The sequence below is a fragment of the Diplotaxodon limnothrissa genome, linkage group LG23, assembly GCF_057381915.1.
Source record: "Diplotaxodon limnothrissa isolate DT_005_m linkage group LG23, D_limnothrissa_male_GT1.1, whole genome shotgun sequence".
Taxonomy (NCBI): domain Eukaryota; kingdom Metazoa; phylum Chordata; class Actinopteri; order Cichliformes; family Cichlidae; genus Diplotaxodon; species Diplotaxodon limnothrissa.
The window spans coordinates 8,919,988-8,931,360 of record NC_140617.1 but is presented as its reverse complement, the minus strand read 5'-3'; the positions used below and the strand labels follow the sequence as shown (position 1 = coordinate 8,931,360).

Genomic DNA, 11,373 nt, shown 5'->3' with positions numbered 1-11,373 from the left:
CACAAATAAACATTCAAAATCCTGCGTTTAGGAGTTCATTCATATGTTACAATGTGGTTTCTGTAGCCAAATTTTCGATCCATATCTATAACGGTGTAGTTATATGTGCACGCGCAAATAGGTGTTGGTTACGTGGTCGCTCCCGATATGGAACGTGGTGACGTGTGTTCTCCGCCGCCTGTTGGTCTTTCACAGTTGGTGACGAGTATTATGAAAATGGCCTCAACCCTACCCGTGAGCACGAATAACCGGAGAAGATGACGACGCTGAGCTTTTCAAGTCGGTTGAACACCAAAGTGTCTTCTTTGAACACCCATATAGCAGTGAAGTAAACAAAAACAAAGGGACTCTCGGCAAAGAAACGCCTAAAAATACCCCTGACCACCGCATATTTTCGTAGGGCTGAGAGGAGCCACTATGGAGGATATCAACTCTAATATCAACGCGGACTTGGAGGTGCGGAAGCTCCAGGACTTGGTGAAGAAACTCGAACAACAAAACGAGCAGCTCCGGAGCAGGTCTACGATGTTGTCTTCGTCCGGACCGATGTCAGGGAACCACAGACCCCTGAGCGCCGGATACGACTCGTCGTCCCTGTCAGCAGGGATGGCAGCCGGTCTGGCCGGCTTCCCTGGGGTGGGGTTCGCTGGAACGGGCGGCTACGGTGGGCTGTTGGAGAACAACCGCTGTTTAAACCCCAGACTTTCTTATGACGGCATCAGTTTCAGGAGGGCGTATGAGGGTGAGGGGGCATCTGCTGCCACCTCTTTATCGAGTATGAACTCATTTTATTCAGACACTAGCAGGGGCTTCACGGATGAAGGGGAAACCTCAATTCTAGATGAAGTGGAAATCTTAGATCTGGAAGACATGGACTGTCTAAACGAAGACGAGGACAGCTGGTGAGTCAAAGCCTTGTCTTGGGAGGTAACTTGCCTGCTCCGCCGTGTTTTTGTCTTCGGGGCTGGGTGACAGCTTTAAATGCCTGGTCACAGCTGCTATACACATTAGCTGCCACCACAAACGCCTGGCATGAACAATCATTTCAGTAGCTTGTCTGAAATCTGAAGTCATCCCCACTGAAGGAGCCTCATTGTGGATTACTGACTGCAGGATGTTGTTTGGCAAGTCATATGGGCGATCCCAAGGCACTTCTGTGACTGTCTGAATATAAAAGACAGGCTTTGTCTTACAGTCGTTGTCAGACCGCTCTCCATTCTTTCCGTGCCTAGAGTTTGTTCATTAGTTTCAGAGATAGATCAGCAGGCCTGTGGCAATTAAAATCATCAGTTTCTTGGTGTTGTGATGTGACAGATTGCTTGGCTTGTCGTGTCAGTGTTGTACAGTAAAAAAATCAAAGTTGTTTTCCTGCCCAGCAGCCATGTGGGAGAGGTAGCCATGGTTATATTCCTCTTCTGAAATCCCTTTAGCGCAGCAGTTGGCACACAGCTACAAGTGCTCTGCAGCACCAAGTGAGAGATGTGAAATAGGACAGTTATCTCATCAACATGGAGAAATAAACGCTATGGCAGGGTCCTAAAGATGATTACAAGAATTGCATTAACAGGGGTTATAAACATAAACTGTTAATCTTATACACAAGAGAGTGTCTTGTGTATAAGATTAGCATTAGGCAAGAGTTGTAGCAGTTCCCTCAAACCAAGGTGTTGTGCATGTCCTGATGTTTTGTCATTAAAGTGACAAACAAAAAAGGGACAATGTTTTTACCACAGTCCAGATCATTAGATTGTGATTGCATCATGAACAAAAAGCAAGCTAAATTAGTCTGATGTATTTCCTGTTACCTCTAAGATCTTTAAATGTACTTTTTGTAATTTCCCCCCAAAAATAGAGACATCAGGGGGTTCGTATTTTAAATTTAGTTGAAATTTGCTTTTTAAATTTTTATATTTCCTGTTTAGATGCACCTATTGCTAATCCACCAGTTGTAATTAGGTCTTTCTAATAGCATTACTCATTTTAAAGCCAGACTTGGAATGCATAAAACTGATATTCACACAAGTTAAAAAAAAAATTTCTGTTAGGCCATTACAGTTTGACAAGGAATTCATGTTTCTTTGAAAGTAGTTGCCCTTGAAGAGATACCAAATCATACAAGAGGTGGTATTACACTGCAAAAATGTAATCAACGTGAAACATTTTGGATTGTAACATTACAGGCTAAAAATCTTTTTTTAAAAAATGACTTTCACTGTACTCACCAGACACTGACAGCAACACTTTAACATTCACAGTAGAGGAAGATAGAACCAATACAGTATTGTTGTTCTGCTTGTTAACTCCTATGTATTTCAATATCCTTTCCCGCTAGATTGTGCCCATATAATTTAACCAAGCACTGCGCATTTCTGCCCTTAGATGGCTTTAGAAAAGAAGTGCAGCCCGTCAAACTCCAGACTAAATTGGATTTGACTGTTTTTGACTTCCAAGAACATCATTGTTGACTGGATGAAAATATAATGATGGCCCTTTTCTTCAGGAAATGGTTATCTATCTTATTAGGACGGGCTTATATGCATTGCTTCTGCTATGGTAATGATATTGTAGTAGGCAACACGAGGGCGTAACTCTTAATGCATCTTAATGGCAGTTTTTAAAAGCTGCTGCAATCAGGGCATATCATCTGTTTTGAAGTTGAACATGCGCCAAGTGCTTTTACATTTTTAGAACACTCCTAACACAAACACTGTTTCTTCAAGGGAGGATAAACACGAATCCTGTTAATCAGTTTGCATTTTTTGTAATTATTATTTCAGCTAACTCAGCTTTTCCTGTCTTGCTTGCAGCTGCATGCCCATGCCAGCTACTGAGCCCTCGGCATCAGACTACTTTCAGACATTGCTCGCTCATGCCCAGCCAAGCTAGTCTCATTATGCCCTGGCTGTTTGTCCATCCTCTGGATTAGATTGATATCTGGGATTAGCCTATAGTGCCTAGCTTTTGCCAGCTCCTGTCACAGACTCCTGTAATCCCATGAATTAGCATCAGAGTGGATTTAAAAAGGCTGCCTGCTCCTGCAGCACTCGGCCTATCAATAGATGCCCGTTGCGCTCCTGTTTCTGCATGCGCATGACACATATCATTGTTTCAGATGTAGTTTTACATTGCACTGTACCACATGTGAATGGCTGTCATTGTGTTGATAAACAATGACAATGTGCAGTATAAGTATAAGTATAAGGCCGGTATTTCTCTGCCCTTGCTTTGCCTGTAATGTTTCTGCTTTCATCTTGAAAGGCTTCCTCAATGGCTGCAACATTGCTGACAGCTGCTGACTCAGATTCCTCCTCTGAGTGGAAACTCAACTCTACTCTACTCTACTCTACTCTTCTCTTCTCTTCTCTTCTCTTCTCTTCTCTTCTCTTCTCTTCTCTTCTCTTCTCTTCTCTTCATAAACATTTCTATTGCTTTTATAAATGGGGAACACAATTAAATTCAATTTTGATGAGTGAAAACATGTTTAGACTGTTAGAAGTTGAAAGCATATAAATTTTACAGCCACTGAAAGTGCCACAGTCACAATTCATTTGCTCCAATGCACTTTTTGACCTCATCTTAATATGGAAATGAGGCGAGACTGATAGCGCATCAGCTATCTCAGGTAATGCTGTATGTACTTTAGTGTTATTTCTTTTCCAATGATCTTGTTAGGTTAGCTTATTTATGCATGTTCTATACCTTTGCAATCAAAAGTAACATAAATTTTGTCATTTTTCAGTTCAGCAACTTTATGAAGCCTTAGTTCTCTGTCTATGACTGTATTTCTTGCTGTCAAAATGACATCACAAATGTTATTTGTAAGCAGAAATTATGTCGTGGTAAACAAATGTCATTCTTTACACTCAGTAAAGCTGTAGTTAATTCAGTGTGTCACATGTGTAGAAATGGTAGATGTAGCCACCATGACATCATCCAGCGGTCCTGGACTCTGCATTTTGAAGATTCATTGTTAGTGTTTTGGCTGCTCCTATTTTGGTTTTTGCAGCCAGAAGTTACCATATGTGGAGAGAGGATGCAGCGCTAAGTTATGAGCTAATGCCGTATAGATTTGTTAGCAAGCTGCAAAAACTTGTATGGGTGCAGTGAACAGAAACAGATACCTGGTAACTGGTGCCAGGTGATGGTCTGAAAAAATACCAGAATTTTATTCATCAAAACTGGAGCCTAAACTTCTAAGCACCTAGCAGTCACTGACCAGCTCCAGTTGCCTGTCAACACCTCTCACCCAAAGCAGTCACACACCGCAAAAACCCCCAAACATTTTTGTACCAGGCTATAAATATGGTTTTTAATGCTGCTGAACATTTTAACACTGGAACCTGTGGGAATTGACCAATTAAAGAGCTAACTTTTTAGGCACTTTAACTTAATCTTCTAGCTCTGGAGGTTGCTCGGGTAAAATTATCTGCCTGCAGCATCAACTTTAAAAAATAAAAATAAATCCCACATTTTGTTTTTCGCTGGCTTGTCAGTTTGCATATGAGGTGTCATTGTGTCTCTCTGTTTAGTTTGGTGTGTGCACTTGGTTCTGCAGAGCAACTAGATGTGTGAGTGTGAAGTGATTTTCAGGCCGTATTTTCCCTGCAAGCCTTGAGTTTAACTTGAAGCCATATTAAAAGTGTTTGGCTATTTAAATGAGTACATATGATTAAGTATTGAGATTTATGGTCTTTTCAAAAAAAAATTTTAAGACTGTTTATTCTTAAAATTTCTTAAAACTCAACACATGCAACATAAATAAAAGGGTATTAACAGGGTATTTACTATATTTTTAGAGTCCCCTTAAATAATTAGCAAGGCTCAAGATTTTAAATATTTATGTCTGAAATAAATTAGCATTAAAAAAAAAATTTTTTTTCTTTTTACTAAGAAAACATGAATTCCTTCCTGCCTCTCCACATCATCCACTATAAGGCAGCACTTTGTAATAAAACCAGGTCCAGATTAGCAGCTTGTTATCCTCTCAATCACATTTCCTCTTCAAGCTGTTGACTAACACCATATATGAGGTGTGATAGGAGTGATCTGTCGGTCATTATTAGAGGAGAAAAATAACTTGCTGTTGATATTTTTTTAGGTTATATGAGGCAAAGCTGAACAGTCCCCTGCAAAAAGCCTTGAGTCCTATCGTGTGGTGCCGCCAAGCTCTGGACAATCCGAGTCCCGAGATGGAATCAGCCAAGCGCTCCCTCATACACAGACTGGACCTCACCATGTCAGGTAAACAGGAGCATAGTTGTAATTGTTTCAACTGTAATTACAATACCGATGCACTTAATTTATCTTTCTTTTGGTATGTTAGAGGTCAGAAACAAATAACATGTGTACCAAACTATGTTATCTGGATCATTGGGCTTCTCTATTAGTGTCTGTATTGAGATATGTTCATTTGTGTTCACAATTGTCTGGCTGGCCTTCGAACAAACATGATGCATTTGAGCTGAAGAGAACCAAAATCACTGAACCAGCTCTCCTGCTAGTGCTTGCATCTGTTTTTTGGGTTGCTGATTTATGTTAAAATAGGGATGGGAATCAAGAACCGGTTCTTGTAGAGAACCAGTTCCCGGTAGTTCAGTTCCTTGGAATTGTTACTATGCCTGTTTATTGATGCCGCTTATTGGTTTCACTTACACTTGTGCTACAATTAGCTGATTTCAGTTCATGTGTTGGAAGAGGAAGGTAGTAACTCAGTCTGTGCTCCACAAGGTTCGTATGGATATTTAAGAAAAGTGTTCTGTGTAACATTTGTTTTTGTTTTTTTGTTTTTTTGTTTTGTTTTTTTTTGGCCTGTCCCGTTTGGCTCTTTTGCCATCAGAATTGTTGTCTAAAGGCAAAGAAAGATGCCCAACGGATTTACTTTACCAAACTGACCATCCCAGCCTTGCCGTAATGGTCCATTTGATTCACCTTTTATTGTTTATTTTATTTTCACTTACTGAATACGGGACAGACTTGACTGGGGGAAAGAAGGGGAGAAAGAAAGAGGGAAAGAGAAACAGCTGAGAAGAGGGACGGGGGAGAAGGGCAAAAGACAAAAACCAACAGAACGGGCAGAGAAAAAAAAAATGCATATATCAATCACCTGGATCACCTGCTGAGAAAGAAAAAAGAAAGCAAGCAGAAGAGAACAAGAGTAATAGAATAAACAACATCACAATGATATATGGGAATATGACAGTAAATACTAAATGTTAAACATTATTGTGCAGCACATAAGATCAACAGAACACAGTGTGCTTTGAGGTAGGAGCCAAAAAGGGTGTAGTTTGTGGGTGTGATCACCCGTGTGTACACCTGTGAGCATGGACGCGCTTGTTTTTTGTTTTTTAAAAGGTTCCTTCATGTAATAATCTGCTAGAGGGTGTGGGGGGGCCACAGCCCCGTCCTCCAGGGCTTGAAGCAGGTGTGGAGGAGATCAAAACTCCAGACATCCAGAGGCCCCCAGAACACAAGAGACCAAGGAAGACCAACAGAGGGGCAGCTGCGCCACTGTCCCGGAAAGAGCTGAGGAGAGTCCCAGATGAGGGCTCACTCAGCAGCCGCGGAGCAGAAGCCAGGGGGAGTTGCAGTGACGCGCCCGTGAGCTCCGCCGGCAGCCAGCTGCGCCTGAGTGACCGAGCCCCAGGCCGAGAGGCCGGGGGCACCCCACCTCCGAAGTGGCCCGAGCGAGCCCCAGGCTCCAGGCCCCGATAAGCGGCCGCCAAGGAGTGAGCCGGTGTGTACCTGGACGCCCATCCCCGGACACAAAGAACCACCAACGCACCGATGTCTGAGGGGGTCCGCCACTGGCAGGGGAAGTGGTGGTAGGGGGAGATAGGCCTCCAAACCTTAGAGGGCCTGAGATGTCCCCAGAGAGGTGGCGCCTGACACCCAACCTGACATATAGACACAGACATACAGGCACACACAGATACAAACATCCATTCCCACCCTCATGCTCTCATATGCACTTACTCCACACTCAACCAACGTGGAGACAGACATAAAGAGACGTTGTACACACGATCACACTCCCCAAGCGTACTCTACAAACCGGGTCTAGGTGCCCCCGCCCCTGGAGGGGGGAACTGCACCCAGACCCAGGTGGTGTTTCCCTTTTCCCTGCGGTGGGGGGAGGCAGACCGCCCCGACTCCGCAGCAGCAGGAAGGCTCCACACTCCAGACCGCAGTCGGACGGCCAACTCCTCCTCCTAGTCCTAGCCCCCCTGCTCCAGCAGGTCTCAGAGAATGGGGGTGAGAGAAGACTCCAAACCTCCCTCCACCCGCTCATTGTAATGTTGATGCATGTGTGTTCTAAGGTGCATTTAAAACCCAGGAGGGCATGGAGCTACCTGCCAGAGAGCAGCAGGTAAGCGCATGGTCCCTCCTGCTAGCCCTCAATGTCTACGTGTATTTAAAATTGAGAGGTGGGCAACGATGCCAGGGGTGGGGTATACACCCTGATGGTACTTTGGACTCCGTGTATCGTGCCCACCCCCAAGATCCTATATGTATGTGTAATGAGAGTGTGAGTAATGTGAATGTCTAAGTTGTGGGATAAAATTGAGGCAGAGGCAGCCAGAAGGGGACAGAGGGGGGGGGGGGGGGGGGGGGGGGGTAGCCTCCTCTGCACCCTGGTGACATACCCCTACTCCAAGGCCCTGCATGTGTGGGTGGTTGTGGTGGAGCGGGAAGAGGGAGGCAGCTGGAGATGGGGAGGGAAGGAAGGGAGGGGCAAGTGACCCCTCCCTGGGGCCAGCTCCCCCGCTGACCCCAGTAGGCACCCCCATACTCCGCGACCCGCCAGGGAAAGGGGGCCCAGGCCCATCCAGACCGGGCCCAGTGCAGCAGCGCCGCCCGGCCCCACAGAGCCCGGGACAGTCCACCCAACCCCACCACAGAGAAAACTGCACCCACCCCACCATCCACTCATCTTCCAGACTACATAAGACAATAAACACCCAGGCTGAGATCTTCCTCCACCTCTCCTGTATCTCCCCCTCCTGCAGAGGGAGCTCCTGAGGAGAGGAAAGCTCCTGCAAGATGTGACAATCTCCCCCACCAGTTGAAGAGCCCCCCAGGTGGCTCGACGCACCGGCGGCACCCTGCTCCAGGGCTGGGCCCCCATGCACCCACCCGCCCACAACCCCGGCAACACACCAACCAGGACCCAAGCCCCCGAGGCCCGGTCCGGGTCCCAGCCCAGAGACGGAGCGCCCCCAGAACCTCACGCCCATCCCGGACGTAACATTTGTAATATATTACTTTTGTTTGTGTAATGACCCCAACACTGATCACATCAAAAAGGGGAAATGCATCCAACATTCAGAAACATTTGACCACACAGCATGCAATTAATTTGCATGAATGTAATGTCTTTGATGTACTGCTTAGCGATGGTGGTGACTCTCAAAGCCGTTAATGAAAGCTCAAAGAGAAACCGATGTGATATCGATAACGAAATCGGAATCATTAAATTCTTATCAATTCCCATCCCTAGTTAAGAGTAGAGATGGACCGATCCGATATTACGTATCGGTATCGGTCCGATACTGACCTAAATTACTGGATCGGATATCGGAGAAAAATAAAAAATGTAATCCGATCCATTAAATATCACGAAAGCACCTCACAAAACTTGCAACACGCCGTAACTCACCTCAGAACGTTAGCACGTCGGAGCAGTATGCATCACGTGATAGAGCGGCTGTGGCATGCGGGACCTGTCGGTGGTCTGGATAGCATTTGGAGCTTCGCTAGCAACCCGGCATTTCATCTCCGACAAAGTTATCCCGAGAGAAGTAAAGCAAGTGTGTAAGTCCATCTCTGAATGTTTGTAAAGCATTCCTGCATTAAGCTTAACAAACGATATATGGAGCGACTGCCTCTTCTTGCTGCTACTTCAATCATGAAACTGCTTAACGATCAGCTGATCGGCTTTTCTGTCGCGAGTCCGTGTCTCTAGTTTGCTTTTGGCCCACTTTGCACCAGAAAGAGGAAACCAGCGGCTGAACAACAGCAGCACGTTTAAGCTTGATCAGCTGTTGTTAGAATTTATTTATTATTACTTTCTACTCGAGGATCTTTTTCTACGTAGCTGACGCTGGTAACTGTGCAGGGGCAGATCTAGCAAAGTTTAGCCAGGGGGGCCGATAGGGCATTAACAGGGAAAAGGGGGCACAAAGACATACTTTTCTTTCTTATTCTCATTTAAAATGTCTAGCTTTTAATAAATAATTATCTGACACCCAAAGTTTTAATTTGATGCAAAATAAATAGAAGTCCATTACTGTATATAGTGACTATTAAGTCTAATATATATACCCTAGTAAGCTATAGTACTTTTTCCTTTGGGAAGGTACCATCTGTGCAGTCTGCAATTTTGTTGAAGAAAGATGTTGAATCTATTTAATATTTCTTGAAAAATAATTGATTTCTGTGCATTTTTTTTTCACACTGCATCAAATTAAGGTTGGTTACGTCGATTAAGCATCATGAGGTGGAGCGTGAGGGGTGGTTCCCTATTTTTTATTTATTTATTTTTGTTGTTGCTGGGAGTTGGAACCCTATTAGTTAGGTTGCTTAATATTTACGCTAAGTACTCTTTAAAATACCAGAATAGGGAGGATGGTGTAGGTCTAAGTTTATTAGATTGATCAGTATTGCTGAACTATGAAATATTTTTTTTTGCATACAGGTATAACAGAATAGCTTTAGTGTAGTTGTTGTTTTAAACTTGAGTATGAACTTATACAAAATGCAGCAAGATATTTAAAAAAAACAGTTTTGTTGATTAAAAAACACTATATCGGATTCATATCGGTATCGGCAGATATCCAAATTTATGATATCGGTATCGGTATCGGACATAAAAAAGTGGTATCGTGCCATCTCTAGTTAAGAGGCTGTTATACTTTCAGCCTGTTTGGATCCATATGTTTTGCTATTAAAGGGTGAACGCAAGGCTCTGATAGTAGGGTAGTTGATATCCACATGCCCTCTGGTTTTGGCACTTGAGGATGTGCATGCAGACAGCTGTGGACACTGCAGCTGTGTAGTCCTTTTTATATTTTCTTTTCAATACTGCTCAGAGTCTGCAAGAAGGGCGTATATGTAGTTGGCGCATTGTAGTATAGTGCCTCGATTGGAATAAAGGCACACTGTGGTCCACACGGAGCCTTGCATTCACAGTCTCTTGACAAAATTTACACCAGTAGGAGTCTGCCTTTCATGTGGATATCTGCTCGGCTGTTGAAGTCTTCAGCTGCCCTGGTCCACTAGTGAGCATAATGACCTGGCTGTGCCTTATGTGTATGTCATTTCTTATATGTACTCCTAAACTATGGGTATTACAACTTAAGGAAAAGAAAATTGCTATATTGTCACTTGTATAGGAATCAAAGAAGTTGAAATGGATTTGATTTCTGCAGAATATCTCATTTCCAACTATCAAAGGATCTTCCTTTCAGTCAGAAAATAGTAATAATAAATCACTGCAATGCTGGTAAAGACCAACTTGCTCGCACACTTGTGTCTCTAACGAGGTTACAAAAATAAAGAAGTGCATGATTAACCAAAACAACACCAAAGTGTACTGCACAGTAGCAGTTGTGTCCTCACTTTTGGATTTGGTTGCAAGGGTGACAGTGCCGAGCATACACTGCTAAATGATCTAGATTTATATCATTTGGTCGGAGTGAAAATTCTTCTTCTTTTTCTGTTTAAAAACAACGGGGTTATTATTTTCTGCTTATTTTGCTGGCAGATTGTATGAGGAGCTGTTGTGCCCTGGGACCTGCAAAATATTTATTATTTTGTGTCACGTGATAGTGCCTAATTGCTTACTTATTTATATTTACATCTGTGATTTTTTTTTTTTGTATTCTTATTTTGCTGCTTTTGCAGCACTTTCTTCTCAAACAGCAGCACCGACAAACCTAAACTGATCCATACTGAATGGCCTGAGCTAACCAGCGGACCTATCAGTCTCTGGTCCCTGAGTGTATGGATTCAATGAATGAACTGCAGACACACTCAGTTTACATACATAAAGTCAGATTTTTTTCATGTTGGGGTTTAAATCATTTAGTTGTGTATGAGAGTACGTAAAATAAGGAAAGATAGACTTATTGTCATAACTATACATGGAGCAATCGTGCTGACGTTTGCAGTCACTCTCGAAAGGCCCCTTCCTATAGTGAGAAGAACCTGAAAAAAGCAACTTTATATCACCCAGAGTTACCTAATTTCTTATGCCTGTAGAGTTTTTGATTTCACTAATTATATTTAACCTTTCAGTGAGGAGAACAGGGCTCCGTTCCTGAAAGTTAAACTAAGAGGCGAGTCATTTCCATTTTGACTGTGGTATGCTCA

At 43.5% G+C, this 11,373-nt stretch overlaps 1 protein-coding gene across 2 annotated transcripts in view; it reads left to right on the top strand.

Annotated features, from left to right (window-relative positions):
• Positions 1–206: 206 nt before the first annotated feature.
• Positions 207–11,373, top strand: part of slain2 (SLAIN family member 2) — a 28,711-nt gene continuing 17,544 nt past the window's right edge. For both annotated transcript variants that reach the window (XM_085348100.1, XM_085348101.1), the window contains exons 1-2: positions 207–902; positions 5,099–5,241. In XM_085348100.1, the coding sequence (XP_085204226.1) occupies positions 418–902; positions 5,099–5,241 (628 nt within the window). In that variant the 5' untranslated portion in view covers positions 207–417. The remainder of the gene's footprint in view (positions 903–5,098; positions 5,242–11,373) is intronic.